This window comes from Canis lupus, chromosome 6 (genome assembly GCF_003254725.2).
Source record: "Canis lupus dingo isolate Sandy chromosome 6, ASM325472v2, whole genome shotgun sequence".
Taxonomy (NCBI): Eukaryota; Metazoa; Chordata; class Mammalia; order Carnivora; family Canidae; genus Canis; species Canis lupus.
Window position 1 is genome coordinate 7,074,549 of NC_064248.1, and position 21,154 is coordinate 7,095,702.

Consider the following 21,154-nt stretch of genomic DNA (forward strand, 5'->3'; position numbering starts at 1 on the left):
TGCTTTAGGGCAATTATAACCCATACGTTTTCTTTTGTCCTTTGTACCCTCACGTTAGGACTCTGCGCACAAACCAGAGAGCACCCCAGGGGTTGGGGGCACTGGAGCCCTACCATAGGGAAACCTCATGTCCACAGAAGGGCCTGGAAGGTGACCTGTGCCTCACTCGCACCTTTCAGATCTTGCAGAGCATGTCCAGTGGGCTAGACCTGATTTGATGCACCCCTGGCCACAAGGGAGTCTGGGTAATACAGGTCCTGTTTCTCAGCAGCTGCGGCAGAGGCCATGGGGAGGAGGCAGGTGGAGTGAGGAGCGTGGGAGCCCATCCACTGGGTACCTTTCCTATCGTCTAGATTTGTATAATGTGGATTTAGGAATCGCCCACGGTTCTCCATTTGGTATACTGCTTGCGAGTCTCCCCCTGGCACACGCACGTGTGTGTGTGTGTGTGTGTGTGTGTGAGAGAGAGAGAGAGCAAAATGCATAGATGTACACGCAGTGAGTCCAGAACAAAATGGGAGTGTGCTATACATCCTATTTGTTCACTTTTTTTTCCACTGAACATTCCATTGTGTCTTTTCATGTGTCACTTAATAATCTGTCCTAAGTATGATCTTGCAGCTGTGTGGCTAGGTGGCCTTGGTCACTGTCCACCACAGTAGCTGTGGCAGCGAGACGATCACTCCAAAGTGACTTAGGAGGACTTGAGGGCAGCCCGGGTGGCTCAGCAGTTTAGCGCCGCCTTCAGCCCGGGGCATGATCCTGGAGTCCCAGGATCGAGTCCCACGTCGGGCTCCCTGTGTGGAGCCTGCTTCTCCCTCTGCCTGTGTCTCTGCCTCTCTCTGTGTGTCTCTCATGAATAAATAAATAAAATCTTAAAAAAAATAAAAGAGGAGGACTTGAGGCAGGAAGGAAGGGGACCCCTTGAGGGACCCCACCTGCCTAGCCTGCCCTGCAGTCACCTCGAGTCTCTGGTGAAGCCTGTGGCTCTTGGTCCGTCACTGACCCCGTGTGTCTGGCCCTCTCTAGGGCAGGAACATCATCGTGTTCTACGGCTCCCAGACGGGGACAGCGGAGGAGTTTGCCAACCGCTTGTCCAAGGACGCCCACCGCTACGGGATGCGGGGCATGGCTGCAGACCCCGAGGAATATGACTTGGTGAGCACTCCCCACACCCCGGCCCTTCCAGTTGCATTGACCAGGGTGCCCAGATCATGGAGCCGTATGTGTAAAGGGCTGAGCCAGCCAAAGGGACAGAGAGGAATGGGCAGCCCCTGCCATTTGTCCAGGCAGCCACGTGGCCCCAGGCGTGCAGATGTGAGCTCCGGGCGCCGTGCATACCCAGCCTGCCCTGCTCCAAGCTTCCTGAGCTGGCCCAGTGTGCGTAGGGGGGCTCAGCACCAGGGGATCGGGCACGGCTTGAACAGTGAACAGGTCCCAGCAGTCCGGGAAGGAATTGTTTGCCGTCTCCCTGCTCTGCCCTCAAACTGCAGCAGCAGGGGAGGCGGCCGTGCAACCCTGGGCAGTGGGGGCGCATCTCACAGAGCCCTGTGGCTGGGCTGTGAGACGAGGCTGTATTAACTCACGTGTTTCTTGTGTATTAACTGTAACCAGAGCAGGAAGAGGGTCCACGGGGCCGGAGCACTTCCGGAGGGGCTGGGGAGCCTGAGAATTGGGGGGTTAAGGCCCCCTGTTGGAGCTGCAGGATCCCCCGTCCCCCATTAGCTGCCCTCAAGGTGTCACCACAGGACTGTCTGCGGGACTCGGGCCCACTTCCTGCTGTCTGCTGCCCCTAGCCTCTCTAGGGGGACCATGTGGGGCAGGCCTGCCCTGCTCATTCTCCTCCCGGCCTTTGCTCTTCATCCTTCCCCGAGCATGGCGGCAGCTCTCCAGAGCCCAGGGAGCTTCCACTGGTCTGCTTGCCTGTTGGGGGCCAGGAGAGCTAATGACAGCCAGGCCTGCCTGAGGTAGAGGCAGGGGCCAGGGAGGGGAAGAGGCTGGCAGGGAGCAGGTGGTCTTGGGGAGGAGTCCAGCGTCGCCATCCTGCTCCTCCCCTGATGGGGTCCTTGCCAGTCATGGCCCAGGTCCAGCCTGCTGCCCACGTCCTTTCCCTCAGACCTGGGCTCCCGTCCCCACCCCACCCCGACCTTCAGTGTCAGTGACCGCCACCGCCACCCATCTGTCTGCAGACCTGTGTTTTAAGTTGGCCAACAGTTCGTTAGGGCCTGCTGTGCTCCCAGGACTTTGTGGGATGACAAGGTTCTCCCCCCGGGGGCACAGGGAACCAGGTTCTGAGTGCCAGCTGGTGGCCCAGCACCCACCCTGCTTCTGCCTGTCACCACCCAGGCCCCCACATGTGTTCTTTTGTGCCTGCTGCTCCCTTTCCTATGGCAACGTACTGCCGCCACTCAAAACTAACACATGTCTAGTTGTCCCACTCACTGGTTCAAACGCCAGCCACCTCCATGCAGCCCTCCCTGACTGCTTGGATCCCCTTCCCGAAGGAGCCCTTCTGTCCCGTCCCACAGCACACAGGACATCCCTGGCTGGCAGCTACGTGGGCAGGGCACGGGCTCGTCTGTCTGCATCCCATCAGGCGCAGATCCGACGTGGCTCAGTCATGGGTCACTGGGCCTGGGCCCGGCTCTTGTCTCCCCAGGCCGACCTGGGCAGCCTGCCAGAGATCGAGAACTCCCTGGCAGTGTTCTGCATGGCCACTTATGGTGAAGGGGACCCCACAGACAATGCCCAGGACTTCTACGACTGGCTCCAGGAGACCGATGTGGACCTCTCTGGAGTCAAGTATGCGGTGAGCCAACCCATCTTCCTTCCGGGGGCTTTCCCAGCCTGTGGCGCCTCTCCTGGGCCTCTGGACCCCGTGTCCAAGGGGAAAGCCTCCAGTTTCTACCTCATTCCGACCAGTCAGGGCAGGCAGAGGTGTCAGGACAGGGGGCTTCAAGCTGGGGCACCTGGCGGGGCGACCCAGGGCAGCCGCCTCTTCTGCCCAGGCCCCACGCTGAGAACATCCCTTTCCCTGTCCCCAGCCCCACTTGTCTCCAGGGGGCATTGGTTGTGGGGCACTGAAGTGGAGAAAGGCCTAGCAGGCTGGCCAAGATGGCCTCCTAGCAGGGCCAGGAGCACCAGGTGGGCAGGGGGAGCAACCTGCTGCCCACCCAGGGTTGAGGCTTACAGGCTGCATGGCACTGAAACAAAGCCACTTCCAGGGGCCAGGCGGTCCCGCCTCACAGCACAAGATGTCTGACTACCATGGAGGCCCAAGGGTGCAGCGGAGAGGCCCACCCCCGACCCCGACCCAGCCTCAGACCCGCTCCTCTGTCCATACAGGTGTTTGGCCTTGGGAACAAGACCTACGAGCACTTCAATGCCATGGGCAAGTACGTGGACAAGCGGCTGGAGCAGCTCGGCGCCCAGCGGATCTTTGAGCTGGGGATGGGCGATGACGATGGAAAGTGAGTGCCTGCCCCCTGCCCCTCATCCCCAATCCCACAGGGTTGGGGCCCACTGTGGTACCTGAGGGGAGCGCGAAGCCAGGCGTCAGCGAGTCTCCTGCCAGGCACCACCCAGGACAACAGATGGCAGTCCCCACCCCACGCCCCTGCTTTATCCCATCCTCTCGCTGCCCTGGGTTAGCACAGATACCCCAAGCGCTGCCCAGTCCCTTCAGTCACATCACTGGGCGGCCTCCGGCTGCGTGGGGAGGGGGCCGGGGGCCCAGGGGTGCCCGGGGTGGCCAGCCTGCGGCAGGGGCTCCCTGGGGCCGGGCTCATTCCCTCCTCTCACCAGCCTGGAGGAGGACTTCATCACGTGGCGAGAGCAGTTCTGGCCGGCCGTATGCGAACACTTCGGGGTGGAAGCCACCGGAGAGGAGTCCAGGTGAGGGTATGCCACAGACTGGGTGGGGGCCAGAGCCCAGTGCCCCCCAAGGGTGGGAGACCAGGCCTGGTGAGGTAACGGGTTGGGGGGGACATATTGAGAAACTGGTAGAAGCTCAGTCATAGAATGAGAGGGTCCCAGTCCCAGACTGAGGCACTTGGGCTCTGCCTGGAAGTGAGGGACCGTGCAGGGCTTTCCTCGCCTTATAACAGAATGAGCTCAAAGCCTGCAGCACCCCAGGCTGCCCAGACCTTCCTGGCTCCGTGTCCACTCGCTCTCCTTCCTACCACCTCCGGACCCTCCCCGCCTCACCCCGTCTCCCCTTTCCAGCATTCGCCAGTATGAGCTTGTGGTCCACACAGACATAGACATGGCCAAGGTGTACGTGGGAGAGATGGGCCGTCTGAAGAGCTACGAGAACCAGAAACCGTGAGTGGTGGAGAGCGTGGTTGGGGGCCTGTGGCCCTTGCACACCCAGCAGCTGGCCATCCCGTGGGGCTTCCTTATCTCCCCCCTCGTCCAGGACGGGCATGGGTGGGAGCACCACGATCTCATCTCCACCACACAGGAGGGCATGAGGCCCAGAGCAGGGAGGGGAGGCTGCCTGCACCCTGGCCCTAGCCTCTCCCATGCCCCCTCCCAGTGGTCCCTCAGGCCAGGGCCCGACCCCGGGGAGACTGGAGCTCGGTGTGTTGTTCATTTGACATTGTGCTCCATAAAGATCCCGGGGGGCGGGGGTGTAGACCAGTGTACAGAGCAGGACGGCGAGTCTGGCTGTGGGTCCAGGTTGAACGTCAGCACAAGGGCTCACTGCCTTAAGACCTGCCTCAGTATTTGGACTTTTTGTCCAAAAACAGTGTTCCTCTCTTGGGTTCTTGACTTGCCTTGCTCCTGGGGGCGCCCAGGAAAAGTCTCTCTGGTGCCCCCAGGACTGAAGACCGGCAGCTCTGCCTTCATAGGAGAGCCCCCATTTCAGTGACCGTGCAGGGTAAAACCATATCTGCCGGCACACAGGCCAGGGTGGGGGGTGAGGGTGCTCTGCTCCCGTCACCAGGGGGCCCGTCACCCTGGGTCTTGGGGAGCCATCTTCAAGGGGCCGGGTCCTCCTGGGTGGCATGTGGCAGGTCTCCCCAGGTTTTAGGGGCCAGCCTCTGTTTCTTTATCTGTAAATGGGGAACAGATAACCTAGCTCTGTTCACTCGGGGGGGTTATGGGAGTGCTGCTGTGGATGGACCCGTGGATGGACCCGTGGGAGAACCTTTCACACAATTGGAGAGCCTTCCTGGGGCCCTTGGAGGCCGGCTCTACGGTTCCCCGTGTCCTGTGAAACCAGAAGGGTCCCTTGGGGGCAGGGAGATTCAGATGGAAGACCTGGCCAATCACTGAGCTGCCCTCCTCCCCACCCAGCCCCTTTGATGCCAAGAATCCGTTCTTGGCCGCGGTCACCACCAACCGGAAACTGAACCAGGGAACGGAGCGCCATCTCATGCACCTGGAATTAGACATCTCAGACTCCAAACTCAGGTGCCAGCAGCCGCCCCTGCCCCCAGCCCACTTGGGGCCTCCAGGCCACCTCCCCCACCCCACCCCACCCCACCTGAGCCTCACATTCCCCTCCACCCCCCAGGTATGAATCTGGGGACCATGTGGCCGTGTACCCAGCCAATGACTCTGCCCTGGTCAACCAGCTTGGCGAGATCCTGGGTGCCGACCTGGACGTCGTCATGTCCCTGAACAACCTTGACGGTGAGTCCTGGAATCCAGGCCGCCCCGTCTCCTCCAGCCGGGGCCCGAGGCGGCTGGTGGAAATGAGTCCCCAGGGCCCGAGGCCCCACGGTTCCAGGTGCCAGAGCAGCGGCCACCGACCCCAGATCCTCCTCCTCTCTCCCCGCAGAGGAGTCCAACAAGAAGCACCCCTTCCCCTGCCCCACCTCCTACCGCACGGCCCTCACCTACTACCTGGACATCACCAACCCACCCCGCACCAACGTGCTCTACGAGCTGGCCCAGTACGCCTCTGAGCCCACCGAGCAGGAGCACCTGCGCAAGATGGCCTCCTCCTCGGGCGAGGGCAAGGTAGGCCCGTCCCTCCCACTGCCGGCACCCGGGGCGCCGCCACCTCGGTCCGCGCCTCACCCCGCTCCCGTCTCCCCCAGGAGCTGTACCTGAGCTGGGTGGTGGAGGCCCGGAGGCACATCCTGGCCATCCTGCAGGACTACCCGTCCCTGCGGCCCCCCATCGACCACCTGTGCGAGCTGCTGCCCCGGCTCCAGGCCCGCTACTACTCCATCGCCTCGTCCTCCAAGGTGCGGGGCAGCTGGTTAGAGAGGGCAGGGCCTGTGGGGTGCCCTAAACTGTGGCCCCAGCTCTTCCCCAGGGGTGCGGGCAGGCAGCTAGAGCCCAGGGCCCAGCGGGTGGGACACTACAACCGGCTCCCAGCCCGCATCCAGGGCCAGCCAGGAAGGGCTTCTGGGGAACCAGGGGCACCCCGAGGGTGGGGAAGAGCCCTGAGCAGGACCCCAGGATGGAGGCAGGGAGGGCAGCCGCAGGGAGGGAGCCTCAGGCGTGCTCACCCCACCCCATCCCAGGTCCACCCCAACTCCGTGCACATCTGCGCCGTGGCCGTGGAGTACCAGACCCGGTCCGGCCGCATCAACAAGGGCGTGGCCACCAGCTGGCTGCGCGCCAAGGAGCCAGCCGGGGAGAACGGGCGCCGGGCCCTGGTGCCCATGTTCGTGCGCAAGTCCCAGTTCCGCCTGCCCTTCAAGGCGGCCACCCCGGTCATCATGGTGGGGCCCGGCACGGGGGTGGCCCCATTCATCGGCTTTATCCAGGAGCGGGCCTGGCTGCGGCAGCAGGGTAAGTGCGGGCCTGGCCGGGGTTCTCTGGGGTCCCGTGAGGTCCCGTGCAGCCACGTCCCTGCTCACTCCTGCCCCACCGCCCAGGCAAGGAGGTGGGGGAGACATTGCTCTACTACGGCTGCCGCCGCTCTGACGAGGACTACCTGTACCGCGAGGAGCTGGCCCAGTTCCACCAGGACGGCTCCCTCACCCAGCTCAACGTGGCCTTCTCCCGGGAGCAGCCCCACAAGGTGAGGCCTCGGGGCCGGGGGGCGGGAGCCGGGACTCGCAGCCATGGGGCCGCTGCTCACAGGGTCTCTGCCTTCCCCCCCCCAGGTCTACGTGCAGCACTTACTGAAGAGGGACAAGGAGCATCTGTGGCAGCTGATCCACGAGGCCGGTGCCCACATCTATGTCTGCGGGTGAGTGAGGGCAGAGGAGGGGGGATGCAAGGCCTGCCCGTCCGTGGGGGGGCCCCCCGGCGTAGCGCCCCCTCTTCTCACCCCAGGGACGCTCGGAACATGGCGAGGGACGTGCAGAACACCTTCTACGACATCGTGGCTGAGGTGGGGGCCATGGAGCATGCCCAGGCCGTGGACTACATCAAGAAGCTGATGACCAAGGGCCGCTACTCCCTGGACGTGTGGAGCTAGAAGCCACCCGGCCCCACCTCACTCGGCCCCTCAGGCCCCACAGACTTGCCTCCCCGTGTAATCATTTTCCTGGCCCCCTTCTGCCAGTCTCCCGGGATGGGTTCTGCTAGGCCCTCCCCCAGGAGGCAGGCCCGGGGCAGAAACTGGCCCAGGCCCCAAGGCGCAAGCCCTGGAGCACCCCAGCCCTGCGGCAAGTGGTCAAGGGTGTGTGTTGTGTGAACACCTTGAGCCGGTGGGGGGGCTGCGCAGAAGGGGCTCCTCTCGCAGAGCTAGGGCTCAGCCCCCTCCACGTCATTTTCAATGACTGTAAATAATTTTAAATACTCTCTCGTCCTTGGAATAAAGTTCTGTTTTCTGTATTTGGCTGCTATCGCTTGAGTAGGTGTGGGGTCTCCCCCTGGGTCCACTCATCTCTGAGCCCCAGGGACAGCAGCTCAGGTGCTCCACACACCCCAGGCGTGGTAGCGCCGAGGCCCCGCCTCACCCATGGGAGAGCACACACCTCAAGCCACCTATCTGCTGCTCCTCCTTTATTCAGGCTGCTGGGGCCAGTCCTCCTCCTCTAGTGTCGCCTTCGGGGCCCACAGAGCCCACAAAACCCCAGGGAGAGCGGAAGGGACCCTCCCGGATGAGGGGAGCCTCCTATCCCCTTCAACACAGGGGCCAGAAGCCCCTTCCAGGCCAGGGGGGCCGTGGGGAGCCAAGTAGGGGAAGACCCAGACTCATTCTTTCTTGCTCCCGTGCCGCTGACTGTGGAATTTCTGGTGCACAACCCGCAGGGTGGTGAAGAAGTTGCCGAGGAAGAGGAGGAGGAAGGGGAAGCCACACATGAGCACCTGGGGGAGGAGAGGGGATCAGGTCAGGGCCGGGCGATGGCCCTCACGGCGTCCCACCTAGGGCACCCGGCTCACCTGCCACTCCTTGCACTCAGGGTCCCGGGCCAGGTTGAACAGGGTCAGCGCATTAAAAAGCTGCCAGAACTGGGAGGGAGGGACGTGGGAGCGGGGTTCAAACAGCAGAAGCCAGTCCCCCGTGAGCCCACAGCCAGAGCCAGGGATGCCGGCCAGACGCTCGGGGGCAGAGACAACTTACGTGTCCAAAGAAGAGAAAGGGCAGCAAAAAGGTGAGACCGCGCCACATCCAGGACTGGAAGCCCTCTGTGAGGAGGAAGGGGCAGGACAGGGACGTCTCTCAGAGGCCCAGGGGTGGGGAAGGACCCCTGCCCGTCAGCCCCACCCCCCACCCCGAGGAGCGGAGGCAGCTGGCTCACCCACGGTGAGGTCCATGGTGTGCCTCTCGCCCAGGGCCCGCAGGCGGTACAGGCAGCCGCTCTGGTAGTAATACTGCAGGAACTGCACAAAGCCTGGGGGGCAGGGGGAGTGAGAGCGGGGCTGACAGTGCTGGTGCCCCGTGTTCTCGGCCCAGCCCTCCCCGTGGAGGAGCCACACCTCATGTCCTGAGCCAGGACACATGTCCTGAGCCACATCTCGTGTCGAGCCCCCCCAAGACACTCACTCTGGTACATGGAGAAAGACAGGAACTGGTTCCGGAACTTCTGGTACATGAGGCCATCAGGCCTAAGGCAGAAAGCGAGGGAAGGGGAGTGAGCTCACTCTCTCTCTCTCTGGCCCACACGCCCCCAGGCCCTGGGAGCCAAGCCTGGCCACTCACCACGTCAGCATGACTCCTGACAAGAACGTAGACACGTAATGATGGAAAACCCACCAGCCTTTGATCCTGTATCAGAAAGCCACTGTCACTCCAGCCGCCCCCCCCCCCCCCCACCGCCCCGGCCCCCGAGGACCAGTGCCCGGGGACAGGGACCCAGGCCAAAGCGGGAGGAAACCAGTACCCTGGTCCCGTGGCTCCCCAGAGGCCCCCCCAGCCTCCCCGACCCGGGGAGCACGTTAGGCCCTGCCCTCGCCCACCGGGAGCCATTGTTGATGAGGATGCTCTCTCGGATGGTCAGCGTGCAGTAGTACCAGACCAGCAGGAAGTTGAAGGCGGCATCTGTCACCCTGCGGGGGATACGGAGGGTGGGCGCAGGCGCCAGCAGGAAACAGGGAGCGGGGCGCGGGCCTGAGCAGCAGGACACTCACCTGGAGTTGAGGAGGAAGCGGCAGGTAAAGGAGATGAGGATGAGGATGATGGTGAGGTAGAGCTTGAACTTCTCATACTCGTCCTTGTAGGCGAACCTGGGTGGGTACACACTCGTGGCACAGGCTGGGCTGCCGGCAGGGCCCCCCCACCCCAGCCTCGGCCCGCAGGAAGGCTCCTGCTCCAGACGCGCTTCCGTAGGCAGCTTGGGGCCGGCGGGGTACCAGCAGGGGACAGCGGCCCTGGCCCCCCAGGGCTCAGCCAGGGGAGCTGGGGCAGGATGCAAAGGACCCAGGAGGGCAGAGAGCGGGTTGGGAACCAGCGCACGATGGCAAATTACTTAGCCTGCTTGCTCAGGAGTGTCACGTTGACATTGCCCAGAACCAGGCTCAGGTACAACCTAGAGGAGGGGACGCCAGGTGAGGAGAGGCCCCTGACAGAGGAACGCCAGGTGCACAGAGCCGGGGGCCAGGCCAGAAGGGGGCCGCCACCCCCCAAGCGGCCTTCCCTGGGTAGTGCTTAGGGTTCTGACCTGGGGGGTGCGATCCAGCTCCACTGGAAGGAAACACTGGGCTCCCGCCTTTCTGCCTGTTCCCTGCTCCCAGGGAAACCAAACATCCTGCCTTTGTCCCCCCAGGCCTCCCACCTCAGGGCCTCCGGGGCAGCCTGGCTCCCTGACCCCATGGAAGCCGTGTCCACGGCTCTAATCGCCCTGTGGGCCAGGGCAGGACTCAATGCCTGTGTGCACACCCACCCTGTCACCCATCCACCTCCGAGAACCTTCAGCCTGGAGCCCCACATCATGGACACGCCGGGGCCCCCTCCCAGCCAGAGCGGGGTCCCTCAGAAACTCTGCTCGTATTCTGACCCCGGGTGTCCAGCTTCCCAAGCTGGTTTCACCATTTGGACCCTGGCCCTCCCTGAGGCTCCCAGGCCGCCTGACCCTGGTCTCCCTTCCCGAGTCAGCTGAGTCGCCAAGCCCCCTTCCACGTCAGCCACTTTCTTGTCAAGCCCATCACCCCCAGCTTCGTGATGCCATCACTCTGCCGACGGAGCCTGTGTGATCACCCCTCTCTGCTGGCGAGCTCCAAGAGGTGACCAAGCCTGTGTGCCCGATCAGTGCGTCGACAACCTAAGCCCTTGTTCACACTCGGGCCGTGGCACAGGCTCAGAGGGGTTCGGAAACCTGCCCCAGGCTATGAAGAGACGATGGGGTGCGGTGGGCACTTGGACCAGGCCACCTCCGAGCATCACCACCGGCTCCCTACGCCATCCCTGCCGAGGCCTCGTCAAACCCTCCCTCCTTGCGGCTGACATCTCCAGGACCCCTCCTCACCCTCTCTAAACACCCTCTCATCACAAATGAGAAGGCCCCACGCCCCACCCTTGCCAGCTCCCCAGGGATCTCCCTTTGGGACTCCCCTTTGCCAGGTCTGTGCTCTGAGGGCCGAGCTCCCCGCAGGTAGACATGCTCGAAGATTCCCTAGGTACCAAGTAACACAAACAGCCAAGCATGAGCCTCCCCCTGCCCCAGCCGCTTTCTCCTTCTACTCACCTCCAAGCTTTTGAAGAGCTGCCTACACTCACCTGTCTCCCCATTAGCAACTTCCCCTCCACCACCCTGTGGCTGATCCCTGATTTCCATCCCTGACTTTGCCCCTCTGTATGGCACTTGACACCAACACCCCCACCCCCACCCCCACCCCAGGGCCGTCTGATCTGAGGCTACCCACCGCTCCTTCCTTCGTCGCCCTCTGGGACATGCTCCTTCCCCACTGTCTTGCTGCCCGTGGCCTCCACTGGATGTGTTTTACTCAACCTAGGGTTGTGCACGGTCCCCTGCCATCCCCCTCGGCAACTGTGCCTGGCCTAAGGGTCACTCTGCCCAGCCTACTGGGCCTGAAGCCAGCTCGGAAGCCCAGCTTTGCCTCTGGCCTCCTCTCCACCTCCCACCCTGAGCTCTGGCCACATGCTGTCCCCGTCCTCCTGTGCCTGCCCAGCTCACTCCTTGATCCTCTAGGCTTTCCCTGACCACCATGCTGGGTGACGTGCCCCTCATTGTTGCTCCTCCATCCCCCGTCCTTCCCCCACAAAACACCCATCTCAATCAACTGTCACTGTCACTCGTGCCTGCCTGCTCAGCCCAGAGTGGGTCCAGGGAGCATCTGCTGGCCAGGTGACCAAGTAGAGCAAGACCATGCTTCAGGCCACTCTCCCAGGAGTGTCTGTGAACAGAGCTCAGGGGAGGGGGGTCTCACCCATTCTTCTTGGGCAAATAGGCCTCCATATCGAAGAACAGGCCCTGGCGCTCCTTGATCTGGTTCTCCAGCTCCTGCGCAGCCTCTCTGGCCCCCGATTGAAGGGAGGGTTTACATCTGTAGGGCCCGCGAAATCCAGAGTCAGAGGAGGGGAGTGGGGTGGTGGGTGGGGTGTGTCACACTGGACCCCTGTGGGGCAGGAGGGCAAACAGGGGCCCTGGGACACTCAGGAGTCAGTGCCAGTTCTCTACCTGCCCCAGATCTGACACTCATCCCCAGCCCTGGGCCAGGGGGGTATGGGAGGCTTGGGCGGGGTGGGGGTGGGGGGTTCTGCGGGGGGTGAGGGCCAGTTCTAACTTCTTCAGGACAAGAGCCAGCTCCTGGAGCCGCTTTTTCTGCCGAGTGATGGAGCCAGTACAACTGTTCTGCAGCTTGATCAGCTCTTCCAGCTTCAGGCGGTATAGCCGGTGTGTCTCCTGGAGAGCGGGCGGGATAAGGCTCAGGCTGCTGGCAAGGCCCCTGAGCCAGAGCCTGCTGGGCAAGTGGGGGGTGGGGGTGGGCAGGGGCTCCCTGGGAGGGTCTGAGCAAGAAAGGAGGCAGCCAGCCCAGGGACCCCCTGAGGCTGTTCTCTCCCTAGGGCCAGCCAAGGGATGGGGCTCTCCCTGCAAGCCCAGAAGCCCTTGCAGCATCCCCATCCCAGAGACAGCATCCCGGTCCCAGAGACAAACTAGCTCCACAGAGGTTGTCTTCATCTCAGCCCACCCTCTGTTGTCCCCACCCCTCTGTTCCACCCTGAGTTAGGATTCCAGGAGCCTGAGGCCACTCTGGTTCTCTGGGATCCTCCTGCCTACCCAGCTGGCTAGTGCCCGGGGAGCTGGGGTTGTCCAAGAAGCCTGCTGCTCTGGCACTCCCAGCATCTGCCTCCCAGGTTAAAGGTTACCAGGCTTCAGCGCTTAGAACCACCGTGAAGACCAATTCTTTCACCCCTCCCCCAGCACCTTTGGCCCAAAGCTTTCCAGAGCACTTTGCCCTGGTGGGTGAGTTTCCAGAAGAGCACCCTGGAGACAACAAGGGGCAGCACGAGGAAGGTCAGGCAGGGGTCAGTATGGGAAAGTAGGTCTGTCCTGCTCTGGACTCCAGGAACACTAGTGGCAGCAGGGCTGGCCAGGCCGGGGGGCGGCAAGGCTTCAATGCAGACAGGAAAGGGCTGGAACCGGTCCAGAAGCGACAAAGGCATGACCAAGTACACAGCTGGCCCAGGCTCTACCCTTCCTAGGTCTTGTTTCTGGGGCCCTAAAAGGGCTACCACACCCCCTCAAACCCCACACGTGCCCCGTCTGCCTACCCCTACCAGCTACCCTCTCCTGCCTAGGGGAGACCTGCGGCCGTCTCCCTGCTGGCCTCCCCACGGAACAGCACAATGGTCCACACAAGCCAGATGCAGGCAATTCCTCCCGTGGCTCCCCAGTGCTGGGGGAAGGCTTCCCATCGCGTCCTTGCCCCGAGGGCCCTGCAGGGTCTGGCCCACCCTCCCCGGCTCTCCCGACAGCAGCCGCAGAGCCCTGCCTTCGGGGGTGCTGTCCCTCACCCCGGACGGGCCCCGCATCACTCCCCGGCCCAGCCCCCGGCGCTGCTCCCGGCTGCGCCCGGCCCGCGCCGCCGCAGGTCTGCTGAGGGACCCGGGGCCCGGGGCTGTGACTCAGGCGGCCACTCTCCTGGGAGAGGGCGGAGAAGGGGCAGGGGTCGCGGCCCGTTTCCGAGGCCCCCGCCCAAGGCCCCCGGCCGGCCGGGCTCAGTGGTTCCCGGCGGGGTCGGAGCGGCCGCGTGGCCGCGATGGGAGCTGCGGCCGGACACGCAGTCGAGGCCGAGGGGAGGGTCCGGCTGGGGCCGCCGGGACCCAGGGCCTCGCCGCCCTGGGGAGCGACGCCAGGGCCTCCGACCCTTGACCCTGAACCCCCTATTGCCAGACCCAGGGCTGCCCGACCCTTGACCTCCAGCCAGAGAGACGTGGCTCAGAGCCAATGGGCGCCCGCACCGGGACTCACCTGGATGCTCTGGAAGTCCTGCTGCAGCTCCTCCCAGTCCCGCAGGCAGTCGCCCAGCGGGCCCGGAGCCGGGGCTTGCATGGCTGCCTGGCCACGCGCGGGACAACCCGAGTCAAGAGCCGCGCCGCAACCCCGGCCCGCCCGAGGCGCCTCCGCCGCCTCCGCCGCCTCCGCCGCCGCCCCCGGCCGCTTCCGGGCTCGCGCCGCCACCACCACCAATGGGAAAAGGCCTGGGGCCGCCAGCGCGCTGGCCCCGCCCCCTGCCTGGGCCAATCCGGGCCCCGGGCGGGGCCGGGGCGGGGCCAAGCGCAGCCGGGGCCGCCGTCGCCGCGGAGCTCGGGGGGCCCGGGCCGGCGCCGCGGCGCTGCCGGGCTGGGCTCCACGGGGTCGCGCCAGCCGCGCGCTAGGGCCCGCAGAGCTGCGGCCCCGGTGCTGGCGGTAAACCGAGGCCCACGGAGGTGACCCCTGCCTAGACGCTCTTGTCCTTGCGAAAGCTGCGCCTCTGCGGGGAGAGGCTTCCGAGCCTCTTTTCCCGGATGCACTTTTATAGCGGCCACCTTGCTGGCTCCCTGCCCCCAGGCTCCCCGCTGCTGTCCTTCACGGAGCCGCCAGGCTGCCAGCGCTAATGCCCAAGCCTAATCCTCGCCATGGCCCCGATGAAAACTTTACAGCGGCTCTGCCCTTCCCACCCGAAGGTCTCTGAGCCGCTGCTTGCAGCCTTCCCGAGCTCTGTTCTGGCCCGTATCCTAACTGATCCCAAGCCTGCGCTGACTGGAAAGTCCTTGTTCCTCAGGCAAAACCCCCCTGCTTGAGGGAACTGGGCTTCCTGGGACGGAGGGGGTGGGGCACTACCCGTCAGCAGAGAGTCCTGAGAGGTGAGATGGCCCTCACTCTATGTCCCCCCACCACCCCCAGCTGCACGCAGATGGCAGGGAATGCTGAATGGACATGGACATCCTAAATTCCTTTTCAGTCCCATCCTGCGTGCCCTCTCCTGACTGGTGCTGTGGGTGCTGTCAGCGCTGGGAAGCACATTCTGAAGAAGCTTCTAGAAACATGAGTGTGGGAGTTAAGAGGGGTAGTAATCTCTTCTTGGGGAACCCAGCCAGGAGGAAATGAGTGGGGGAGGAAACGAGTGGGAGAGGAAAGAAAGGAAATCTGAACAAATCATCAACAGGGCAGAGTGGTGGGGTGTGCTGGGACCCGGGCTGAGGCAAGGGTGTACCTTGTGCCAATAGCATCTCAGAGCTGTGGAGCCTGGCACCTGGGCCAAGTCTGGGTCTGGCAGATATCCGCCCGTGGGTGGGCATTATGACACCCATGTGGACCAACACAAGGCAGGAGGAACCCCTGTAGCTACTAGCTCCTCCCAAACAAACCTCCAAAGGGTCCAAGTGACCAGGGACTTGTGGCAGAGCTGCTCAGAGGGCCAGATGCTCTTCCAGAGGCAGCCTCAGGAGTGTGGCAGGGGTGGTCCCAGATGACCCAGGGATGGGGGTTCTTGCTGAGTCTGAGCAGAGTACACCTGCTCTGTGGTGTGAACGAGGAGCCTGAGAAGAACCACTGCAGGAGGCTGACACGAGACTCCAGGCAGCAAAGGCCTTCTCTTTCCACACCAACCTGGTTACACAGCCTGGCCCACTACCCACAAGAGCGCCACCCCCACCCCACCCCCACAAGGTTCTTCAGGACCCATAGCTGGACCACAGAGAAGATCAGTAGAGTGGATCCAAGATGTCTGTGACAAAATCTCCGAGGATCACCTTCTCCCATTCTGACAGCTGAGCCACCAAGCTCCGATTTGGACGCATGTTGTTTTTACACTTCTTGACAAAGGCCCAGGACTTCTGTCAACACAAGGAGAGAAAACAGACTTTAGGATTGAACCTGGGCCCTTCCCGCTATAACACAGCCAGCTCAAGAGGGACAGGAAACACCTGCCCATGGACCAGCAACATGGCTAAACAGCTGGACACAGAAATGGCAGCAGCCTGAGGTTAACACAGCAGGACAAGGAGTTATAGAAACTGGCTCTGTTTTGAGCCAGCCCTTCTGCTGGTGGATATGGAGACAGAGATCGTTTTATTTCCAATGGACCTTGCGAAGACTGAGACAACATAAGTGATAACTCCTGTGGGCAGGAGAGCACCCTGAGAGCACCTGGCACACAGTGCAACCTCAACAAAGGTTTGCACTGTGAATGGATAAATTGATGAAAAGGGGAAGAGAACTACAGGGAAATTCTCCAAAGAAGGGAAATTAAAGCTGCTCTCTTTCAGGTGTCTACCTTAGAATGCAGGAGGGAAAAGGACAAGCTGGTTTAACAGATTGAGGACAGAGGAAAAAGGAAAAGTGGGGCCTCAGCAAACTAGGAAGAGAACAAATGCACCTCAACATACTGAAGGCCCCATACAACAACCCCACAGGTCACATCACACTCAGTGGTGAAAGCTGGAAAGCTTTTCCTCTAAGATCGGGGACAAAACAAGGCTGCCAGCTCTCACCACTTCTATTTAACATTGTACCAGAAGTCCTAACCAGAGCAAAAAGGAAGGAAAGGAGGGAGGGAGAAAAAAAGATACATAGAAATTGAAGAAGAAGTAAAATTACCTCTGTTTGCAGATGACATGATTTTATGCTTAGAAAATCTTAAAGATTCCACCAAAAAAATCTGTCCGAATAAATGAATCTGGCAACGTTGTCAAATCACAAAATCAACACTCAAAGTCAGTTGCATATCTATACACTAACAATGAATAACCTGAAAAGTAAATTAAGGGGCACCTGGGTGGCTCAGTTGGTTAAGCATCTGTCATGATCCTGGGGTTGTGGGACTGAACCCTGCATCAGGCTCCCTGATCAGCAGGGAGCCTGCTTCAGCCTCTCCCCCTGCTCGTGCTTGTGCTCGATCTCTTTCTCTCAAATAAATAAATAAGATCTTTAAAAATTAAAAAAAGTAAATTAACACAATTCCATTTACTCTGGCATCAGAAGGGATATAATACTTAGGAATAAACTTACTTAACCAAGGAAGTAAAAGCCCTGTACCCTGAGAATTATGAAACATGACTGAAAGAAACAGACAGAAATAAATGGAAAGATATCCTATGCACATAGGAAGACTTGATATTGTTAGGATGTCAGTACTACCTGAAGTATCTAAAGATTTAATGGAATCTTTACTAAATCCCAACAGCATTTCTTGCAGAAATTTAAAAACCCATGCTAAAATTCATATGGAATCACAAGGGACCTCCAAATAGCCAAAACAATCTTGAAAAAAAGAGAACAGCCCTGGAATTCTCGTACTTCCTGATTTCAAATCTCTGAAGTTATTACAAAACTACAGTAATCAAAACAGTGTGGTACTGGCATAAAGATAGACATTGAGACCAAAAGAATAGGATATAACAGCCAAATGGTTTCAACAGGATGCCAAAACCATTCAAAGGAGAAAGGATAGTCTTTTCAACAAATGATGCTGGGGAAACTGGATATCCTTATGCAAGAGTCAAGCTGGACCCCTACCTCACACCATGTGCAAAAATTAACTCAAAATGATTGAAGACCTAACTGTGAGAGCTTACACTATCAAAATCTTAGATGAAAACACAGGAGAAAAGCTTCATAACACTGGATTTGGCAATGATTTCTTGAATAAGACACTAAAAGCTCAGGTAATTTTAAAAATGGACAAATTGGACTACAATACAAATACAAATAACACACTTGTATGCATCAAAAGATATAATCAACAGAGTGAAAAGGCAACCACAGAATGGGAGAAAATAACTCCCAAATCATGTATCTGATTTATATCCAGGTGTTAGTATGAAGAATATAGAAAGAGCTCCTAAAACTAAACAAAACCCCCTGAACAACCCAATTAAAAAATAGGCAAAGAGCCTGAATAGTCATTTCTCCAAAGAAGTAACATGAATGGTCAATAAGTACATGAAAATATTTTCTCAACATCACTAATTATTAGGAAAATGCAAATCAAAACTATAATGAGATACCACCTCACACCCATTAAGATAGTTATTATATATATATATAAACAGAACACAGCAAGCTTTGGCAACAATTTAGAGGAATTGGAACCCTTGTGTACTGTTAGTGGGAGTATAAAATGGTGTAGCCACTGTGGAAAAGCAGTATGGAGATCCCTCAAAAAATTAAAAATACCAAAAAAACTTTAAAAAAATAAAATTAAATTAAAATTAAAAAATTAAAATTACCATATGATCCAGCAACTCCACTTAAGGGTATCTACCCAAAATTTGAAAACAGAGTCTTGAAGACATATTGATACACCCATATTTGTAGCAGCATCATTCACAATACTTAAAACATGGAGGCAACCCAAGTTTCCATCAACGGATGAATAGAAAAAGAAAATGTGGCATATATACACAATGGACTCTTATTCTATCTTTGGAAAGAAGGAAATTCTGACACACACTACAACATGGATGAACCTTAGGGACATTATCAGAAATGAAATAAGCCAGTCAACAAAAGGACAAATACTGTGTGATCCACTGATGTGAGGTACCTAGAGTAGTTGAAATCATAGAGACTGGGAGTAGAATGGTGGTTGCAGGGCTTGAGGGAGAGGAGAATGAGGAGTCGGTGTTTAATAAGTATCGAGTTTCAGTTTTACAAGATGAAAAGAGTTATGGGGATATATGATGGTGATAGCTGTACAACACTAGAAAGTATTTAATACCACTGAACTGTAAACTTTAAAAAAAAAATGGTTAAGGGGCACCTGGATGGCTCAATCGGTTCAGCAGCCAACTCTTGGTTTTGGCTCAGGTCATGATCTTAGGGCTGTAATATCAAGCCCCATGTCAGGCCCCATGTGGGCTTAGCATGGAGTCTGCTTGAGATTCTGTCTCCCTCTGCCCTTCCCCCCGCTTGCACATGCTCTCTCTTTCTGCAAAATAAATAAGATCTTTTAAAAATGGTTAAGACAGTAAATATAATGTGTATTTTAACACAATAAAGAGGAAAAACTATAATGAGATACCACTTCATACCCATTAGGATGACTACTATTTAATAAAAAAACAACAACAACAGAAAATACAAGTATTGGCAAGGATGTGGAGAAACTGGAACCCTGGTGCTCTGTTGGTGGGAATTTAAAATAGTGTAGCTGCCATGGAAAACAGTATAGTGATTACTCAAAAAAGTAAAAATAGAATTACCATATGATCCAACAATTCCACTCTGGGTTTATACCCAAAATAACTGAAAGCAGATGGCCAGTGGAGCTTGTGTTTCTGGGTTCAATAGGACAGCAGTGAAATAAGAAATAGTTCTTAACTGGCTATATCGTCCCAGGGCTCAGTAAAAGCAGACAAAGATGCCTATCTTCCAGTCTTCCCCTAACAAAAGGTGTATTTGCAGACTTTTAAAGCTGCTCTCTCACAGTCAGGCTTCCAATCAGCCTGAACCCAGGTGTAGACTGAGATCCTCCCCCTTTAGGAAACTGACAGGTCTTGAAACCCTCTAATACTGACCACCACTAAAAACAAAGCAGGCTGCTTGGAAAATCGAAAAGGTTTGAGAGAAAACCAAGAACTAGTAAAGAGTTGAACCATAAGGTTCATTTCCTACACCAGACCACTCCTTCAGAACTGGGAAAGGTGGCTGTTTTCCCTAATGCACAGAAATAAACAGTCAGGGAAAGGAAAAAACAAGAATACATTGCAAATGAAAGAAAAAGCTAAAACCTCATGAAAACATCTTAATGAGGACACCTGGGTGGCTGAGTGGTTGAAGCATCTGCCTTTGGCTCAGGTTGTGATCCCGGGGTCCTGGGATCAAGTCTTCCATTGGGCTCCCTGCAGATAGACTGCTTCTCCCTCTGCTTATGATAAATAAAATAAAATCATGAATAAATAAATAAAATTTATTCATAGGAGACACAGAAAGAGAGGCAGAGACAGAGACATAGGCAGAGGGAGAAGGAGGCTCCCCGCCGGGAGCCCAAGGCTGGACTCCATCCCAGACCTCGGGATCATGACCTGAGCCGAAGGCAGGCGCTCAACTACTGAGCCACCCAGATGTCCCTAGAAAAAATTCTTAATAAAATGGGGACAAGTGATTTAACTGATAAAGAGTTCATGTCATAAAGATGCTCACTAAGGTCAGGAGAACAATGCATGAACAAAGTGAGATTTCCAACTAAGAGACAGAAAACATCAGAATACCAAACAAATCGTAGAGCTGAGAAATACAATAACTGAGCTGAAAAAATATAACATTAAGGATTCAACCACAGACTAACAAAATGGAAGAAAGGATCTGTGGACTCAAAGACCGTGCAGAGGAACAGAAAAGAAAGAAAGAGAAAGAAAGAAAGAAAGAAAGAAAGAAAGAAAGAAAGAAAGAAAGAAAGAAAGAAAGAAAGAAAGAAAGAAAGAAAAGAAAGGAAGAAAGAAAGAAAGAAAGAAAGAAAGAAAGAAAGAAAGAAGAAAGAAAGAAAGAAAGAGGAAGGAAGGAAGGAAGGAAGGAAGGAAGGAAGGAAGGAAGGAAGGAAGGAAAGAAGAAAGAAAGAAAGAAAGAAAGAAAGAAAGAAAGAAAGAAAGAAAGAAAGAAAGAAAGAAGAAGGAAAGAAGGAAGGAAGGAAGGAAAGAAGGAAGGAAGGAAGGAAGTAAGGAATGAAAAGGAAGGAAGGAGGAAAGAAAGGAGGAAGGAAGGAAGGGAGAAAGAAGAAAGACCGAAATAAATAAAGAAGAATAAAGAAAGAAAGAAAGAAAGAAAAGAAAGAAAGAAAGAAAGAAAGAAAGAAAAAAGAAAAAAAAAAAAAGAAAAGAAAAGAAAAGAAAAACAGTGAGCATACCTTAAGGGACTTACGGGCACTATCAGAAGGATCAATGTTAGCATTACAGGCATCCCATAAGGACCAGAAGGAGAAAGGGACAGAAAACTTATTTGAAGAAATAACACTGAATATGCCCCTAACCTGGAAAAGGAAATAGATAACCAGAGCCCAGAGAATTCAAAAAAAAGATGCACCCAAAGAGATCCACACCAAGACCTATCACAATTAAACTGTCAAAAGTTAAAGACAAAAAAAAAAAAAAAAAAAAAAAGTTAAAGACAAGGAGGGAATCTTAAAAGCAATGAGGGAAAACAACTCGGTACCCTCAAGGGAAGCCCTGTTAGACTCTCAGCAGATTTTCAGCAACATTGCAGACCAGAAAGAAGTGACATGATATATTCAAAGTGCTGAAAGAGAAAAACTGCCAACCAAGAATACTCCACAGAGCATAGCAGTCCTTCAGAATTGAAGGAGAGATAGAGTTTTCCAGGTAATCAAGAGTTGACAGAGTTCATCACCTCTAGACTAG

At 57.0% G+C, this 21,154-nt stretch overlaps 3 protein-coding genes across 20 annotated transcripts in view; 1 reads left to right on the forward strand and 2 right to left on the reverse strand.

The window, feature by feature from the left end:
• LOC112646051 (NADPH--cytochrome P450 reductase) overlaps positions 1 to 7,746 on the forward strand; it is a 69,009-nt gene extending 61,263 nt beyond the window's left edge. For all 9 annotated transcript variants that reach the window (XM_035718292.2, XM_035718284.2, XM_035718287.2 and 6 more), the window contains 13 exons: positions 1,030 to 1,158; positions 2,660 to 2,809; positions 3,346 to 3,470; positions 3,805 to 3,894; positions 4,225 to 4,323; positions 5,302 to 5,418; positions 5,522 to 5,640; positions 5,789 to 5,970; positions 6,051 to 6,200; positions 6,483 to 6,753; positions 6,840 to 6,985; positions 7,071 to 7,156; positions 7,243 to 7,746. In XM_035718292.2, coding sequence (XP_035574185.2) covers positions 1,030 to 1,158; positions 2,660 to 2,809; positions 3,346 to 3,470; positions 3,805 to 3,894; positions 4,225 to 4,323; positions 5,302 to 5,418; positions 5,522 to 5,640; positions 5,789 to 5,970; positions 6,051 to 6,200; positions 6,483 to 6,753; positions 6,840 to 6,985; positions 7,071 to 7,156; positions 7,243 to 7,387 — 1,809 coding nt within the window. In that variant the 3' untranslated portion in view covers positions 7,388 to 7,746. The remainder of the gene's footprint in view (positions 1 to 1,029; positions 1,159 to 2,659; positions 2,810 to 3,345; positions 3,471 to 3,804; positions 3,895 to 4,224; positions 4,324 to 5,301; positions 5,419 to 5,521; positions 5,641 to 5,788; positions 5,971 to 6,050; positions 6,201 to 6,482; positions 6,754 to 6,839; positions 6,986 to 7,070; positions 7,157 to 7,242) is intronic.
• A 156-nt stretch (positions 7,747 to 7,902) lies between these two features.
• Positions 7,903 to 13,967, reverse strand: TMEM120A (transmembrane protein 120A). 2 transcript variants are annotated; one of them, XM_035718294.2, is made up of 12 exons: positions 13,788 to 13,967; positions 12,100 to 12,218; positions 11,743 to 11,859; positions 9,825 to 9,884; positions 9,487 to 9,582; positions 9,316 to 9,405; positions 9,059 to 9,124; positions 8,903 to 8,964; positions 8,658 to 8,750; positions 8,480 to 8,544; positions 8,299 to 8,367; positions 7,903 to 8,223 (listed from the first exon to the last, which is right to left on the reverse strand). In XM_035718294.2, exons 1-12 carry the CDS (start codon positions 13,866 to 13,868, stop codon positions 8,110 to 8,112), a joined length of 1,032 nt encoding a protein of 343 aa, XP_035574187.1. In that variant the 5' UTR covers positions 13,869 to 13,967; the 3' UTR covers positions 7,903 to 8,109. The 2 variants fall into 2 exon arrangements, with proteins under 2 accessions (XP_035574187.1, XP_035574188.1); XM_035718295.2 differs by lacking the exon at positions 13,788 to 13,967 and adding an exon at positions 13,331 to 13,476.
• Positions 13,968 to 15,361: 1,394 nt separating this feature from the next.
• The window catches only part of STYXL1 (serine/threonine/tyrosine interacting like 1), a 64,884-nt gene continuing 59,091 nt past the window's right edge, over positions 15,362 to 21,154 (reverse strand). For 8 of the 9 annotated variants that reach the window (XM_035718297.2, XM_035718301.2, XM_035718300.2 and 5 more), the window contains one exon: positions 15,362 to 15,634. In XM_035718297.2, coding sequence (XP_035574190.1) covers positions 15,503 to 15,634 — 132 coding nt within the window. In that variant the 3' untranslated portion in view covers positions 15,362 to 15,502. Of the gene's footprint in view, positions 15,635 to 19,530; positions 19,666 to 21,154 lie in introns of those variants that run through there. The other variant, XM_049111070.1, reaches the window with a different exon arrangement.